Source organism: Hyla sarda, chromosome 9, assembly GCF_029499605.1.
Source record: "Hyla sarda isolate aHylSar1 chromosome 9, aHylSar1.hap1, whole genome shotgun sequence".
NCBI classification, from domain to species: Eukaryota; Metazoa; Chordata; class Amphibia; order Anura; family Hylidae; genus Hyla; species Hyla sarda.
Window position 1 is genome coordinate 4,724,444 of NC_079197.1, and position 18,475 is coordinate 4,742,918.

The window sequence follows — 18,475 nt, forward strand, 5'->3', positions numbered from 1 at the left end:
ACTAGTACTACTCCCATCATGGAACAGACTTGTTTCCATGGTGGGAGTTGTAGTTCCTGGCTGGAGGAGTCTGCTGGCGGCTGGGGAGGCTACATTAGAGCTTGTACTACTACCCCCATCATGGAACAGACTCTGCAACCCTACGATCACAATGTATTTTACTTTCATATTTAAATTCCCCGCGGGGAGCTCTGAATGGCCCGTACCGAGGAGCCAATCAGGGCTCCCTGCAGGGATTTTGAAAGTGGACAATGTATATTAAAAGCGCTGTGGGGGGCAAGATATATAGTATTATCTGCCCCCACAGCACTTCTATATAATATGCCCGTGCAGGCTGCAGCGCGATGTATGAATAGTATTCTATCAGCAGCATCGCGCTGGCAGTGGCTGGTGCGGTGTTCTGCCAGTAAAATACTATTCATACATCGCGCTGCAGTAATGACATATGCGACAGCGGGGGTCACATAAATGCGCTGGCGGGGGTATATATTGATAATTGCACTGGCGGGGGGCATATAATTATAAAGGCGCAGGCGGGGGTTACATTATAAATGCGCTTGCAGGGGTCACACACACACATATATATATACACACACATACACACTGCGGGGGTATATATTTTTGAGCTGGCTGGGGTTATATCTTTATAAATGCACTGGGGGGCTAGATATATAGAGCTATATATCTTGCCCCCCACAGCGCTTTTAGGCCATTCAGAGCTCCCTGGGGGGAATTTAAAAATGAAAGTAAAATACATCGTGATCGCAGGGTTGCGGACCATGCCGCCCGCTCCTCTGTTTAATAACTTCTGATCGGATCTCAGAAGTGAGACCCGGTGCGATCAATCCCTCAGCCCCTGTACTACTACCCCCATCATAGAACAGAGTCTGATCCATGATGGGGGTTGTAGTACAAACACTAATGTAGTCCCCCCCAGCCACCGGCAGACTCCTGCAGCTGGGGAATTACTACTCCCATCATGGAACAGACTTGTTTCCATGATGTGAGTAGTAGTAGTCCCACAACACTGTAGGAGTCTGCTGATGTCACCTCTTCTGAGCATGCTCAGATGTAATTACGGATATTTTAAACCCGGGTGTTAACGGATGACATCAAAGGTTCATCCGTTTGCCATAGACTTCAATGTTAAAATTATCATGTCCGTGTTTTCTTCCGTTTTTTTCACGGAAGAAAAAATACTGCATGACTGCAAACGTGTGCACACGGATGTAAACGGATTGTAAAAAAAATCCCATTGACATGAATGGGATTTTTTTTTAACCGTTTTTAACCCGTTTACAATCTGCAAAAACGGAGCTGAAACAGGGGCAAACAGTCGTGTGAACGCACCCTAAGTAATCCTACAGGAGGACTGAATAAAACATCTCGCACATGGCCAACTAAGGCTGCAGTAGTGCAAGATTGCCATATGGGGGAGCTAGAACCCTGATAGTGGAGAGCTTTTTTTTTTTTATATATTATATTATATATATATATTATATATATATACACACACACACACACACACACACACACACCCCTATATACCATGTTTCCCTACCCCGAAAGTAAGCCCTAGCAGCATTTTCCGGGTGGGCTGCAATAATAAGCCCTACCCCGAAAATAAGACCTAGGCCAGGGGTAATCAACTGGCAGACCACGGTTCCCGTCCATCCGGTGGGAGAGGGAGAGCCGCGGAGCGCGGCTGGGAAGTAGCCCGCCGGCTAGAAAGGTACGGCCCCAAACAGGGAGTCAGAGGATTGATACAGCCCCTGAAATACCTGGTAAAACTAAAGACCCCTGCAGCGCGCCAGACCGGAGCGCTCGCTGCGGGAGGGGGCGGAGCTAAGCTCCGTAAGGAAAGGCACAGATTCTCCCCTGTCGGCGCTAAGAGGGCAGCGCCGGCAGAGGGACCCCACAGTAGTACACAGATTCCCGCTCTGAACTCGGGAAGAAGGGGGGCGGAGCTACATGCCGCCATTATGGCCCCCACCGGCCACACAGCGCTGTAGGAGCTGAGAGCCGCGATTGCGGCTCATAAAGTACAGGGGGCTGCAGCAAGGTCGCCGGCTGCCCTGAGACACCACAGACAGGAGAGACTTAAAGTGAGAGCCCGGACCCCATTAAAGAACAGGCCAATGACCTCCATTAAACTGCCCCAAACGACACATGGGAAACAATTAACCCCATAATTTCTGTGGGGGGCGCACATACTCACCCAAGGACTCCACCTTCGTATACTCACCTGTCTTCTTATACTCACCAAAGATGTCTTCAGCCAGCTTTTAAGTCGCCTGCATCACGTCATGCTGCTACAGCCCAAGACGAGCAGGGAAAAGAGGGGGACCTGGACCACGGTGCAACCCCAGGCGCTGGCCGTTGGCAGGAAGGGGTTAACGGTGCATTTGTATTTTATGTCCCGTGCCGCTTAGCCGCATATGGGGGAACAGGTAGCGCCATGCACCTGAACCTCCACCTGAAAAAGGGAAACAAAAAAGGAATAAAGAACCTAACAAAACAGCCCTTACTAGAAAATAAGAGAAAAGGCACAAAGGTCTGGAGAGCCCCCGACCTATGTGTCTACCTCCTAAGTGACACTCGATAAAACTGGTTACCTCACTGCAGGAGGGCGGGTATATCCTGCCAGGGAGGGGCCGACTTTTCTTTTCTCCTAGTGGCAAGAGCATATACCCATCAGTTAGGTGTCCCCCAATGAAGAGCGAACGAGAAAAAAAACGTTTTATCAGTGGAGTACCCCTTTAAGCCGTGCAGGTAAATTAGTTACAAAAAACACAAACTCTGATACATTTATAAAAAATAGTCGCTCCCAAAATATTTATTGTCCAAACTTCACCCCATCGCATCGCGAGGGAAGACGAGGACTCGCGGAGTCATGTGACTGCATAGAAAGTCTTCAGCACAAAGAACTGTACAAAAAAAACCACAATAAATGATCATTATATAACAAAAAACTCTGCACCTTCCTAATAGCCTGCGCTTCCATGTCTAAGCTTTATCAAGATCTCTGCTTGCAGTCAGTGAATGAGAAATGCACCAGATTAAGGTCTGCTCAATGTAGACCAGTGTTTCCCAACCTGGGTGCCTCCAGCTCTTGCAAAACTACAACTCCCAGCATGGCCATGCTGGGAGATTTCGTTTTGCAACAGCTGGAGGCACCCTGGTTGGGAAACTGACGTAAACGATCTTCAGTAAGTGAAATACAATACTGCTCTGATACAAATGGCTTCCCGATGCACTTTTCGTGCAAGAATAAGTGCTGTTATTTTTCAAATTTGCATTGTGTGAACTACAGCGTATTTTCCTGGTAAAAACCGCATGCTGCATACCGCGTGTGGTTTTCACGTGTTCTCCGGCCTGACGATACACACACCCGGCAGCCAAATCAACTCCAATCGTATGAAACACGTGATTTGTCTCAGAAATTTCTGCAACGTAAATTGCCATTCACTGACAGCAAACAGAGCTCTTGCTAAATGTGAAGATCAGAGGCATAAAAGGGGGCAATTTATTAAGACAAGCAATGTATACACTGGCCTTAAATGGGCACTGTCACTTAAAAAAAAAAAAAAACTTTTGACATGCTGTAGAGAGTGTTTCGCACCCTGCCTCCAGCCGTTGCAAAACTACAACTCCCAGGATGCCCGGACAGCCAAAGCCGCCAGCACAGAAAGTGGGGAGAAGCTCTCAGCCGCACACCTCTCTCTCTGCTCTCTCTAGCAAATGGTCGGGGTCTGAAAACTCAGACCCCTTTAGGTCAAAACTTTTGACATGTTAATTTTTGACTAGTTATTTGGTATTAGCCATAGTGCAGAGATTTATCATACCATCTCTGCTTTCAGCATTGTAAGTTGTGACATCACGTCACAGGCTCTAAATGCAGAGCTCCTGTCCCTCCCCCTACCCTTTTTACTCAGGACGAGACTAGTGATGTGAAGGGGGTAGCTGATATTACTGCTCATTAGATTTAGGACTCCGATAAGGCAGCAGGAAACCTGTTCTGACAGGATTGAGAACAGCTTCCTGCTGCCTCATCTAAAGATACATATAATAAGCAGTAATACACTCTCCCCATTTCACATCACTGGTCTCCTCCCAAGCTGACAGGAGGGGAGAGGGGACAAGAACTTACTGTATTCAGAGCCTGTGATACTATGCAAGATCTCTGCAAACCATACACGGGTTGTTTCTTGTGCTGGACATCCCCCTTTAAGTCAAGCTATGCTGGAGAAAGATGCACCAAATGTATTAAAAGGGGGTACCCGACTCTTTAAACATTTACCAAATCTTTGTTCACTCTGCCGATTAAAAAAAAAAATAAATAAAAAAAAAAAACAACATTTTTTTAAAGCAGCAAATGAGGTAAAGACTTGTGACTGGCACCGGTGCCTCGGGACGTTACCCTTAAGTCTATTTGAAGACTGCTGAATTTTTTCTGTACAGGGATTTAGCTTTATTTACACGCGTCCCCTATGATCGATATCATCGTATCGGGAGAGTAAAGTGCCGCCAAATGGACAACACTGGTAAAAAGCCCCCACAGTATAAAACGGAGTCAGTCAATGGGACCGTAGATGCCGCTCGCTGGGTAAGACTCAGCACAGTCCTAGGTAATCTTCCTCTTCTTAGCTTCCTGGTCTGGATCTAACCGCGAGGTCACTTGCCGATAGTCCCGGTCTCTGGTGAAGTCATTTGCTCTCTGTTCACTGTGGGGCGGCCGATCCCAAGATGACGAATGTGACGGTCGCTTGACCCCAGCAACTGATGATGATGAGGAAGAAGAGAAGTGAGTCCGGGATCTACTCTGGACATAACCAGTGCTTTGCTTCTGCGCCTCCGATCTTGAGGGATTGGCATCTCTGGCCTCCTCCCCTTGCCGCCGCGCCAGTCTTGGATCTTGAAGTTTCGCTCTGGCAACTGAAGATGTAACCGGAGCCGAAGCCGTACGGTTCAGCATTGGCCTAATGTCCACAGCTGGATGTGACACGATTCGTTTGGGTGGCTGGACAACCGGTTGGGGAGGTAGTGTATGTTCTCGTGGAGGAGCCTCAGCCGGAGAGGTATGTGAGGGACTCCCTGCCGTGTGCCGTTCCCCTGGCGGCCAGCCTGACTGGCTAACAGAAGGTCTTTTCAGGATACGCCCCACATCTTTCTGGTAGTGCCCCTCCTTCGTCTGAAAGAGAGACCCTCGCCTCTTTGCGTCTTGAATCAAGTGGTTCCAGTCCTTGTTCTCCTGCAAGATGACACAAGCCACATGATCACATACTGGGGTGTCCTACACCATACTTTACCTTCTGGGGTCCTAAACCAAGAAATATCAGAGGGGTGGAGTGCACCTTCATATGTTCCCCTCCTACTCCTGGTGGTTGACAAATCTCTATATACTTGGATAGGGAAGAAGTGGAGCCACCCACTGGACACCTGCGGACATTACATTCTACCCCACTCCACCTCACTGCTCCGAGGAGGATAGGTTGCTGTCCCGAGATATTACTCACCATTAAGGTCCGCAGACTGCCCAGGATGAAGAGGCTGAACCGGGCCCTGGTGATGGTCACATTGAGCCGCTGCCGACTGGCCAGGAACCTAAGACGTGAGACAGAAGGTGAGAGGACGAACAAATGGCAAAAACCTTAAAAGAAAATAAAAGCTTCCCGAACCAACGATACGAACCCGATAGACCCTTGGCCAGAGTTGGCGCGGACGCAGGTCACGATTATGCAATCCTTCTGCCGACCCTGGAATCCATCAACCGTGTCCACTTCACTCGGCCTAAAAGACAAACGGGTAAAGTCACAACGGAGGCCGGACGAGAAACCGATACTAAAAACACGTCCTGTACAGAAGGGAACCCCGACCGTAACTGCCATACTGCAGCTGCCCCCATAATCCGCTGGTTAAAGGGGGGGGGGGGTCGAGCTGCTGCAGGGGCACCATCTCTTTTCTTCCAACACATTTGCATCTATACGTTTCATTACTGTAACTGGGTCATGTTATCACCAGTCTGAACCGCAGAAAATCAGTGTTTAATGTGTAAGAGAAAGTGGTCAGTCCTGGGTCAGCTGACTTCCTATGAACTACCGGAGGACATTTTCACCAATCAGATCCCTCCTGGCAGCTATTTGACCCTTTCCCTCCCAGCTCTATCTGTATACTGCTGCTATCTCTATGGGATCAGGATACATTATATATATATATATATATATATATATATATATACACACACACACACACACACGCTATCAGTATAGCGTCAGGATACATAGGCTCTTTTCACAAATAGCAAAAACAGAAAAAGAAAAAAAAATTATTTTGTTGATCTGCAAAAATGCAGTAGAAATGTGTGAAAATTGTATCATGATTATAGGTCAAGTAGATGTCCTCATCCAGCACCAGCAGTGATCAGACTATCCCCTCTCTCTGAAAATACAAGGGGTACTTAGGTGGATTTTTTTTTTTTTATCAACTGGTGCCAGATTTGTAAATTACTTCTATTTAAAAATCTTAACCCTTCCAGTACTTATCAGCTGCTGTATGCATCACAGGAAGTTGTGTAGTTCTGTCCGTGTTCGGTGTCAGCAGAGAGCACTGTGGTCAGAGTGAAAAGAACTACACAACTTCCTGTGGAGCATACAGCAGCTGATAAGTACTGGAATGGTTAAGATTTTTATATAGAAGTCATTTACAAATCTGTTTAACTTTCTGGCACCAGCTGATTAAAAAAAATATGTATATATATGTTTTCTACTGGAGTACCACTTTAATGGTAAATGTGTGCAGCATTAGGAAATCATTTCAGTGAAGGAAATGCAGTGAAGGAGTATGGCTGAAATATCATGCCTGCAACATCAACTAAATCAGGTAAGCACAAGGCATACAAAAGAACATCTATATTATTGTCTAATAAAGAAAGTTGGCCCCTCCCGGCAAGATACACCCGCCTCCTGGCTCTAAGCAAGTCAGTTTAGTCCCAAAGCAGAAGGAGAGCTGACCAAGACAGAACCGTCCAAACAAACCCAAGAAAAAAAGAAGGTAACCGACCACAAACAAGACACCCCCAAACCACGCGGCGGAAACTGGCTGGTCACCAACAAACCAGTGGGCGGGTGCTGTGTCCCCCAATAGAAGCTCCGGGAAAGAGAAAGAGAAGTCCAAAAATCTACTTTCTCGAGTGCTTCATTGGGGGACACAGGACCATGGGATATCCCAAAGCAGTCCCTGGAGAGGCATAGAAGAAGAGAAACCTCAAACCCTCAAAACCGCGATCTCAACAGCCACACCGTTAAAAGCAGTGGAAGTAAATTGGGGTGGCAGAGGGGTCCTTGGGAGGGGAGGTCAGGGTGATCCGGAAGACTGAAGGGAACGTCCGCCACGAGAATGACCATGTCGGTGTACCACACACGACAAGGCCAGTCCGGGGCTACCAGAATCACCAGGACAAGGTAGGGCAGAGTGAAGGGGGTCCAAGGGACCCCGAGAACGTCTAATGCTTATGCCAGGGAATCCCACGACCTGTAGACAAAGCGAGGGACTTTCCTGTTCTGGCAGGACACGACGAGATCAAAGTCTAGAGTTCCCCAGCGGCGACAAAGCAAAGACCTCCAGGTGAAGGGACCACTCGCCTGGGTCGGCAGTGGAGCGACTGAGAAAGTCTCCTTCCCAATTGTCGATCCCGGGAATGTGGACCGCCGATATGGCCGGGAGAGGACCGCCCAGGAGAGGACCTTCGAAGCTTCCTTCATGACAACCGAGCTGCGGGTGCCGCCCTGGGGGTTGATGTATGACACGGCAGTGGCGTTGTCAGTCTGCACTCTCACCGGAAGGCCAGCTGGAGCAGGAGACTCCAGTGACGAGGGACCAGGAAGATCGCACAGAGCTCCAGGAGGTTGATGGGGAGACCTGACTCCGACGGGGTCCAACGGCCCTGAACTGTCTTGTCCCGCAAGACACCTCCCCAGCTGAGGAGACTCGCGTCCGTGGTCAGGACATGCCAATTGAGAGGCAGGAAGGAGCGACCCTCCCGAAGGAGGGGGGACCGAAGCAACCAAAGGAGGGAGCGGTGAACGAGGAGTGGAAGCCGGATCCTGCAGTGGAAAGACAAGGGACACTAAGAGAGGATGGCCCATTGGAGGGGATGGTACCGAAATTGGGCAAATGGGACTGCATCCATGGAGGCCACCATCTTGCCCAGGACCGACATGCAGGTACGGACCAGAACCAGACCCGGCCGACGAAGCAAAGCGAATCTCTGACAACAACTCCCGAAGCTTGTCCTCCAGAAGAGTAAGACGGGCTGCCGCTGTGTCGAAGCAGTTTCCAAGAAAAGTCAAGAGATTGGGATGGGGACAGGTTGGATTTCGCGCAGTTGATGATCCAATTAAAACTGGAGAGAATCTGTAGAGTGATGTCGAGGTTGACCCGGTTCTGCTCCAGTGAGGGCGCCTTGATGAGTAGGTCGTCCAGAGAGGGGAGGACCGAGACACCCCAAGAGTGGAGGAGAGCCACCACTGCTGCCAGCATCTTTGTGAAAACTCGAGGACCAGTCGCCAGTCCGAAGGGTAGGGCGATAAACTGAAAATGACCCGCAGGAACAGCGAACCGTAGAAACCTTTGGTGGGCCGGGAAGATCGGAATATGTAAGTAGGCGTCCCGTATGTCCACAGAAGGGAGAAACTCCCCCGCATCCATGGAGGCGACCACTAACCGCAGAGATTCCATCCGGAAATGGTGTAGTCCCACATGACGGTTTAGAAATAGAGATGAGCAAACTTACAGTTAATTTCGATTCATCACGAACTTCTCGGCTCGGCAGTTGATGCTTTATCCTGCATAAATGATTTCAGCTTTCAGGTGCTCCGGTGGGCTGGAAAAGGTGGATACATTCCTAGGAAAGAGTCTCCTAGGACTGTATCCACCTTTTCCAGACCACGGGAGCGCCTGAAAGCTGAACTCATTTATGCAGGATAAGTCATCAACTGTCGAGCCGAGAAGTTCGTGACGAATCGAATTTACGGTAAGTTCGCTCATCTCTATTTAGAAGCTTCAAATCGAGAATAGGATGGACAGTGCCGTCCTTCTTGGGAACTACGAAGAAATTGGAGTAGAACGCCAAAAAAAGTTCCCGAGGAGGAACCGGTATTATCACACCCTGGGGCAAAAGGGTTGGAAGGGCCACCTGAAAAGCTGCAGCAAGAGCGGGAGAACAAGGGGGGCGGGACAGAAAAACAAACAATCCCAGGGAATAGAAGAAAATTATATTCGATAGCCCGGGGATACGACCTCTCGAACACAAGCATCCTGGATTTGCGCAAGCCAAACCTCCCGAAAGAGGGACAGGCGACTACGCACCCATCCAAAGGGAAGGCTCGGATGGGGGCACACCTTCAGACAGTGGGAGGCTTGCGAGTTGCAGATTCGGAAGAGGGGCGGTTGGAACGGAGCCCCGACTTCCAGGAGGGCCGAGTTTTGAAAGAGGGTGCCCTCCTATCCTGAGGGGCCGCTGATTCGTCCTGGCGGCCCGAGAAACGAAAGGGGCGAAAGGAGGGAGTCCGAACAACAAGGACGATTTTAGGGTAAGAAGGAGCTCTTGCCCCCTGAAGCCTCAGATATGATCTCATCGAGACGTATACCAAAGAGGCTAGACCCCATGAAAGGCAGATCAGTAAGGGAGCGCTTAGAAGTCGAATCGGCATTCCAAGCTATAAGCCACATCAAACGCCGAAGGGCCACCAGGTAAAAGCAGAGCAGAGAGCAGACAGGAGGCCGAGCAGATGTAGTTCCTGGCATTCACGATCTGCTGAGCTGGCCCCGCTAAATCACCGGGGGAGGCGCCTGCCAAAATCCCTTGGCACAACTGACCGGCCCAGACCAAGAGAGCTTTGGAAACCCAAGTAGAGGCAAAGGCTGGCGATAAGACAAAGCCTACCGCTTCAAAGGCAAATTTTTCCAGGCAAATGTTTAACCCCTTAACGCCGCAGGACGTATATTTACGTCCTGCGCCGGCTCCCGCGATATGAAGCGGGATCGCGCCGCGATCCTGCATCATATTGCGTCGGTCCCGGCGCTCATCAAGGGCCGGGACCCGCGGCTAATACCACACATCGCCGATCGCGGCGATGTGCGGTATTAACCCTTTAGAAGCGGCGGTCAAAGCTGACCGCCGCTTCTAAAGTGAAACTGAAAGTGACCCGGCTGCTCAGTCAGGCTGTTCGGGACCGCCGCGGTGAAATCGCGGCGTCCCGAACAGCTGACCGGACACCGGGAGGGCCCTTACCTGCCTCCTCGGTGTTCGATCGACGAATGACTGCTCCATGCCTGAGATCCAGGCAGGAGCAGTCAAGCGCCGATAATGCTGATCACAGGCGTGTTAATACACGCCAGTGATGGGACCTATAACACTGCAAAAAAAAATTTTTTTAAAGTGTTAATAAAGGTCATTTAACCCCTTCCCTAATTAAAGTTTGAATCACCCCCCTTTTCCCATAAAAAAAATAAAAACAGTGTAAAAAAATAAAATAAATAAACATATGTGGTATCGCCGCGTGCGTAAATGTCCGTACTATAAAAATATATCATTAATTAAACCGCACGGTCAATGGCGTACGCGCAAAAAAATTCCAAAGTCCAAAAAAGCGTATTTTGGTCACTTTTTATACCATTAAAAAAATGAATAAAAAATGGTTAAAATGTCCGATTAAAACAAAAATCATACCGATAAAAACTTCAGATCACGGCGCAAAAAATTAGTCCTCATACCGCCCTGTACGTGGAAAAATAAAAAGTTATAGGGGTCAGAAGATGACATTTTTAAACGTATAAATTTTCCTGCATGTAGTTATGATTTTTTCCAGAAGTGCGACAAAATCAAACCTATATAAGTAGGGGATCATTTTAACCGTATGGACCTACAGAATAATGATAAGGTGTAATTTTTACCGAAATATGCACTGCGTAGAAACGGAAGCCCCCAAAAGTTACAAAATGGCGTTTTTTTTCCCGATTTTGTCGCACAATGATTTTTTTTTCCGTTTCGCCGTCCATTTTTGGGTAAAATGACTAATGTCACTGCAAAGTAGAATTGGCGATGCAAAAAATAAGCCATAATATGGATTTTTAGGTGGAAAATTGAAAGGGTTATGATTTTTAAAAGGTAAGGAGGAAAAAACGAAAGTGCAAAAACGGAAAAACCCTGAGTCCTTAAGGGGTTAAAGGAGGCGGCATCAGCAAGCGGCAGGGTAGTGGATTTAGATGACCGCGACACAGGAGGGTCTACCATAGGAGGGGGAAGACCACTTCGCCACCAGGTCTTGATGGAAGGGAAAGAGAGCTCGGAGCTTCTTAGATCCATGGAAGTGGTCCATTTGTCTGGATGCCTTCAGGCCACATCCAACAGCTTGTCAAATGAAGTAAAGAGCTGAAAACTTGGGGAGCCCGCCGAACGCGGCAAAAGGACACAGCAGGGGCCGCGCCTGAAGATCCTGGGTCCTGTAGGTGGAAGGTGTCCCTGACTGCCGACACCAGACCGTCCACCAGATCTGACATACGGGAAGCCTCTTCTGAGTCAGAGAGGGGTTCCGATTCCGAATCCACAAGTTCCCCTGGGGACCAGGAGCGCACCACAGGAGTCTTGGAACGGGTGGAGGTGGACTGGGAAAGGAGGCGCGGATACTGGGTCCGGACGGCCACGGGAGGGCCGTAAGGAATGGCGGAAGGGTGCTCAAGGGAGATGTCCCTTGAGCACCCTTGCCTGTGAGGATCGCCCCAAGGCGGAGACCACCTCCTGGGAGACCCTGGCCAAATCTGAGATGGTCTGAGAGAGAGGGAGAGAGAGAGGAAATCAGACCTTCCACAGTCCAGCGGACCATCCTGATCGGTAGCCACAGGAGGACTTGGCCGCAAGGACGCACAGGCGGACAGACAGGTTCAGTGGAGCCGCCTGGCAGTTTAGATTTACAGCCCGAGCATAGTATAGTAGGCATAGTAAGTGACCAGAGCAGAGGTCATCTGCCAGGGAGGGGGGGGGGGGGGGGAGGTGTCGGACAAAGCCACCAGTGAGACAGACAAGGAACGAGCTCACCCAGGTCCTGTGCCCAGAGAGATGAGATGCAGGTCTTGAAGGAGCAGCTGGAGCAGACTGTAGGACAGGGAGGCTGCAGAGAGGCTATGCTGAGCTGTGCAAAACCAGAGCCCTGAAGGTCCATGTAGGAGCAGGGTAGTAGGAGGAGTCAGATGACCCCTGAAGCTTGGCCCCTATAGGACGGGAGAAGCAGGGGGAGGAAAAATATAGCCCCTTGCAGCGCACACCCCTCCTGTAAGGGTAACGTCAGGTCCCGGGGCGCACTGCGCGAGAAGACAGGCTGGCCAGGAGAGGAGGAGCGCCAGGAAGCCCAGCGTGCAAAAAGGTGGGCGGAGCTACGGGTAGGGCGAAGCCGTGGGATAGATTAGTTACACTGCTCACGGCCCGACCGATAAGAGCGCCGGAAGTCAGAGAGGGGTTTCGAGCATGAAGGGGAGCACAGCCCAGCAACAGAGGAGACCTCTGGCAGTACAGAGCACCGCCAGAGTGGAAAGAGCGCCGGAACGGAGGCCGCAACAGGTGAAGACTAAAAGGCCCTAAAGTGAGAGCCTCGCCCCCGGCCCCCATGCAAGGACCGGGAGGACACCGAGGGAAGCCCAGGGCAGAGCAGAAAGGATCACAGGCAAGTTAACCCCTACCTTCCCAGAAAGATGGGGACAGGTTGGCAGATTAACCGCCAGAGAAAACACAGATTCCCCAGCCATAGAAGAGAGGGGCCCAGGGAAGGAAGGAGGGACATACTCACCTACAGAGCTGCTAGCATACTCACCCATGAAGTCTTCGGCCAGCTAGGGCCACCTGCCTAAAGCCAGACAGCTGTCAAACAGGGCAAACTGGGGACCCAGACCCAGGGTACACCACCAAGCGCTGGCTGATGGCGAGGAGTGGTTAAAGGCCCATTCAGCAATGCACCGTGCCCCTAGCTCGTAGGTGGGGGGGGGGAAAATCAGGCAGCGCCATTTCCCTGTCACCCAACGCTAGAGAAAAGAAAAAAACTGAGAGAAAATCTAACTAGAAACTGAAACTAGGAAAAAAACTAAAGAAATAAGACCAGGTCTGGAGAGCTCCAGACCTGCGTCTAACTCCTGCTGACACTAAGCTAAAACTGAGTTGCTCAGAGCCACGAGGTGGGTATATCCTGCCGGGAGGGGACGACTTTCTTTAGCTTTTTAACCTATTGTAAGCCTCCTAGTGGCAAGCAGCATATAACCATGGTCCTGTGTCCCCCAATGAAGTGCTCTGCTCAAGAAAAACTCAGCTCAGCCTCCCAGCAAAGGCCCCAGCAGTGACAGTCTCTTTATGGTGGATTACACATTACCTCCTTATTACCTCCAGACTGTGAGCCCAACAGGTGAAACCACCGGATCTTGTGGAGCTTCTGCGGTTGTCACTCTGGCGCCCATTTATATGCACCACAAGCTGCTGGCTTTGCCCATTAGGGTGGAGTTAGAGATCAACCAGGACCCATTGTAGGGCGGTCAAGTCTTCCCTCTTTACAGGATTTCCCATTACATGTGACTTTTCTCACCTCGAGTCTTTTCCAAACTCTTTGCGGAGTTCTTCTATGATCAGCATCTTCTGGGCGCGGTACGGGGTGATGATCCCAATGTTACGGAATGTAAATTCCTTCTTCTTGCTTTTAATAAGTTTTACCAGCGCCACTACCATCTTGACCTCCTGTGGGTTGGCAAATGACCTGATGGAGAAGGAAACCGTGGTAAAGGGGTTGTCAGTACAACCTGTGTACGGTGTCAAAAAGTATAATAAAGCAACTTAGTAATATAATGTTATTAGCCATAGTGCACAGATCTCTCCACATCAGCTGAGCTGAGCTGTTTGCTTTGAGACCCTGTGATGTCACAGCTTACAAGGGAGTTTGCTTCCCCCTCATGTCAGCTTGGGACGGGACCAGTGATGTGAAGGGGGAAGCTGATATTACTGCTCATTAGATTTATGACTCATTAGATAAGGCAGTAGGGAGCCTCTCTCAGTTACAGTAGTTTCCAATAGAATGGGCTCCCTGCTGCCTTATCTAATGAGTCATTAAGCTAATGAGCAGTAATATCAGCACTACCTTTACGTCACTGGTCTCGTCAAATGCTGACACGACGCTATGTCAAACATTGGGAGAAGGGGGGGGTCCCAGTGTTCTCTGGAGTCACATGACATTTTAGCTTGTCATGTGACAAACTGTTGACAGTACCCTCAGAGAAGGGAGTCACAGACAGTATCACATGATCCCTGCAGGAGCTCCTGAGTGGAATCCTGTGATACAAATCTCTCTCCAGGATTTTTTTTTGTTACAATGTATCAGTGCAGGATTCAACTGTTTGTGACTGATACAACTGCACCAGACAGCTGTACTTACTCCTTCTCTTTTTTCTCAAGGCCATCTGCCACGTCAAACACTATGTATGGCTGGAAGGGCCAATCTGAGGAGCACCGCACTTCCTCTGTTGCTCTGCAAAAAAAGAAAAAAAAAAGAAAAAAAAAAAGAAAAAGAAAAAACATAAGCTAATCGCATGGGTTACTCCACCGATTACAACAGGACGGGGTCATGTGACGTGCGCTCACCGATCCGTTTTCAGTGCACGATTGTAGAAATAGTTCGACGGAAAGAGACAAATGTCTGGGTGCATCCGATACTGAACCCTAAGCTGCTGAATAAGGGAGCCGTGACCCTTGGCCTCCAAATAGCGGTAAAGCCGTGCCATCAGGGACTGTCCATAGCCCAAGTCTTCTGCTTTCTGAAGGAAGCGGAGGAGACAAAATCAACAAGGTGAGAAAACAGCTCTACAATGGGTGTAAGGGTCTGTCTACTCAATACGTCATGAAGTTGAGAACTTCCAAAATTTCTTCATATATGAGTTATGGGGTGCATGGCGGTCCTAACATACCAAATGTAATGATCCTTGAGCAAACAACTGTGCAGATTAAACTTCACTTCATTAGAAGTCAGTTAAAAGTCAATGAAAAAAAACACTAAAAAAAAAATATATATATAAAAAAACACGTACAAGATAAACAAACGCCAAACGCACCCTAAACTAACAGGTTTCAGGTCTATAGAGCCTTACTCATGGCACATCAATAGACATGAAACGCATTAGTTTGAGGTGCGTTTTTCCTGTGTTTTTATTTTGGTCATGTCCTTTTTTTTATAGTGAGTATTTTTTATGGATATTTAATAGACTTATAATAAAGCTTCTTAAGCACTAGTGCTGGTTTCTGCATCTTCATACTTCAGCAACTTGGTTCAATGCAAGATTAAATAAAGTGCAAAAGTGACAGGAATCTGTTGTCATCAGTATCACCCGCACTAACTTGTTGTTCAGTCTTGTAGTGCAGGTGACACTGATGATAATGATACTTACCGGTCCCGGCTCCGGGGAGTGTTCCCTCTGCAGAGACTCAGTACGGGGGGGGGGGGGGGGGGGGGGGGAGGTGTTACCAGGAAGATGCCGGCCGGATGTCACTGTGCACCAAGCAGGTCATTTGCATGTACTAAAAAACAGGGATTGTGGCGGAACAGAGACATGGAGCGTGGACCAGAAAGTACGATGGTCACCCACCTGACAAGCCTGTACAACAGGTAAGTGCAGGTGAAACTGAGGACAATGATACGTACCGATCCCAGCTTCCACTTCTTCAGTATAAGAAAATGGCCTGCTTGGAGCAGGTTCCCAAACCCCGTGCTGGAGGCGTTAATAGGAAGATGACGGCCAGATATCACCGTGCACAGGGGGTTTGAGAACATCCTCCAAGCATACCTGAGAATCACAGTCATCAGTGTCACCTGCACTACAAGACTGTACAACGTGATGCTGATGACAGATTATCGTTAAAAGGGGTACTCCACTGGAAAACATTATATATATTTTTTTTTTTTTTTTTTTTTTTTAAATCAACTGGTGCCAGAAAGTTAAACAGATTTGTAAATTACTACTATTAAAAAAATCTTAATAATTTCAGTACTTATTAGCTGCTGTATGCTCCACAGAGCAATTCTTTTTGAATTTCCTCTCTTTTTGACCACAGTGCTCTCTGCTGACACCTCTGTCCATTTTAGGAACTGCCCAGAGTAGAAGCAAATCCCCATAGCAAACCTCTCCTGCTCTGGACAGTTCCTGACATGGACAGAGGTGTCAGCAGAGAGCACTGTGGTCAGACAAAGGAAATTCAAAAAGAAAAGTACTTCCTGTGGAGCATACAGCAGCTCATAAGTACTGGAAGGATTAAGATTTTTTTTATAGAAGTAATTTAGAAATCTGTTAAAACTTTCTGGCACCAGTTTTCCAGTGGAGTAACCCTTTAAGGTTAGGTTCACACTACAGAATTTCCGGTGGGAGACATTCCATCTGAGCGTATAAGCGTGATCATTATTTTGGTGGCAGAATATCCGCCCCTAAAGTTACGTAATGTGCACTGTGCGGCGGAATCTCATTGCTAACAATGGGATTCTGCTGCACCAGAATTTTAGACTGAAATTCCTAAGTCGAATTCCGGACGGAAATTCCAGCCTTACTGAACTTAGCCTTACTGTTACATTTACGTCTAAAGCAGCATTCAGAAATCTGCACACGCCTCATCGTCAGGGAGCAGTGCATTGTGGGAGTTGAGACAAGTAGGAGGAGCTAACGCCGATGTCTGTTTTCAAGGGCAGCCAGCAGAATTTTGGGACCAACTCTGGATGTGAATGGAGAAGATAAAATAAAAATCCTTGTACTTACTGTGGAGATGACGGTGGGAGGAAGCTGCTCGGGGTCTCCCACCAAAACCAGCTTAGTACATCGATGGAGAAGAGGGATGATGGTCTCCACTTCACACGACTGCCCGGCCTGAGGGAGGAGAATCCAGGAGTCAGGGATCGACCTGTACATCACATGTCACATTAACAACCCCCGGTGTACTGACCTCGTCCACAATGACGCAGCTGAAGGGTTCTTGTCCCAGCTGCCTGAAGGCGGACTCCAGCAGAAGCCCCCCGCTCGTGCTCAGCGTGCAGCAGATGACGTGGGACTCTAGAATGATATTCCTCTGCACCTCCTGGGGTCTCCGGCGCAGCTTTTCACGAAAAAGACAGCACGATAACATAAGCCACAAAAACCACCGCTATGTATCAGTGCATTACTGACTAGTATCCAGTCCGCACTTTAGATTGATACATTTTACCTGCACTGATACACTGTAGCAAATTGTTGTTGGGCCAGAAAAAGAGTTTTGTGTATTACACTCAAAGAATCCTTTATGACATCAAAACCTGTATACACTACAATCTAGGGTTAGGGTGTGTTCACATGGACTTATTTAGCTATGGATTTCATATTTCGGATTGACTAAAGGGGAACTCCAGTACATAAGTTCTTATCCCCTATCGGCATACAGCTCTCCTCATTACTGTCAACCACTGCATGAAGGGGGTAGTCTGAACTTATCAGACACTTATCCTCTATCCAACCATCAGACCCCTGAATCTCCTGTACGGGGCCCTGTCTACTTATTGTCCTCCATGTACTCTGGCCCCATCTTCCTGGAAAAGTGCAAGAGATGGCCCATTGAACCAATCACCTGCCGTGCACCCCCACCATCAGATACTTATCCCCCATCCTGTGTATAGGTGATCTGAATTTATGCATCGGAGTTCCCCTTTAGGATAGGGTCACACGTGCCATATTTTGAAGCTGCGTGTTTTCTGCATCTGATTTTGCTACTCATTGACTCCAATAGGTATGAAAATACTCAGCAGCAACTATGCAGCAAAATGTCAACCAAATTTGGCATGTCTTAGGACAGTGTTTTCCAACTAGCGTGCCTCCAGCTGTTGCAAAACTACAACTCCTAGCATGCCCGGACAACCAAAGGCTGTCCGGGCATGCTTGGAGTTGTAGTTTTGCAACAGCTGGAGGCACACTGGTTTGGAAACACTCAGCTAAAATGTGTCCCTGTCATTACAAAAAAAAAAAAAAAACTATTTGAAAAGTTTTCGGTCGGGGGTCTTTAAAACCACCCAGGAGAAGCGCGCGGTTATGCGCTTTGCTACACAGCTTGTTGTGATCTCCGGCCCAATGCATGAGAAAAGTAATTATAAATCGATGGGGATAATCAATGATACGAGGGGGCGAGACGCACAACTACGCACTTTTCCCGGCTTAAAGATCGATGGGGTCTAAACATTTAAGTAATATGGGTCTTATGGGTCTTTGAGATGCCAAGGGTCCATATGGGATTCCTGAACCAGGGAAGTGCGGGCTTCTCCGCTGTAAACAGTCTCCATCACCTCCCTACTGCTTGATTGACAGCTCCAGCTGGTTAGGATGTAGTATGACATAAGAGACAACTGGAGCTGTCAATAAAAGGCAAAGGAGAGGTGAAGGAGAAAGT

General features: G+C 48.6%; 1 protein-coding gene across 2 annotated transcripts in view; it reads right to left on the bottom strand.

The window, feature by feature from the left end:
• Positions 1 to 2,777: 2,777 nt before the first annotated feature.
• SETX (senataxin) overlaps positions 2,778 to 18,475 on the bottom strand; it is a 50,713-nt gene continuing 35,015 nt past the window's right edge. The window contains exons 18-25 of one of the 2 annotated variants that reach the window (XM_056538394.1): positions 17,009 to 17,158; positions 16,825 to 16,932; positions 14,669 to 14,841; positions 14,463 to 14,555; positions 13,623 to 13,790; positions 5,692 to 5,790; positions 5,517 to 5,604; positions 2,778 to 5,251 (exon numbers count right to left, since the gene is read on the bottom strand). In XM_056538394.1, coding sequence (XP_056394369.1) covers positions 4,625 to 5,251; positions 5,517 to 5,604; positions 5,692 to 5,790; positions 13,623 to 13,790; positions 14,463 to 14,555; positions 14,669 to 14,841; positions 16,825 to 16,932; positions 17,009 to 17,158 — 1,506 coding nt within the window. In that variant the 3' untranslated portion in view covers positions 2,778 to 4,624. The remainder of the gene's footprint in view (positions 5,252 to 5,516; positions 5,605 to 5,691; positions 5,791 to 13,622; positions 13,791 to 14,462; positions 14,556 to 14,668; positions 14,842 to 16,824; positions 16,933 to 17,008; positions 17,159 to 18,475) is intronic. The other variant, XM_056538393.1, reaches the window with a different exon arrangement.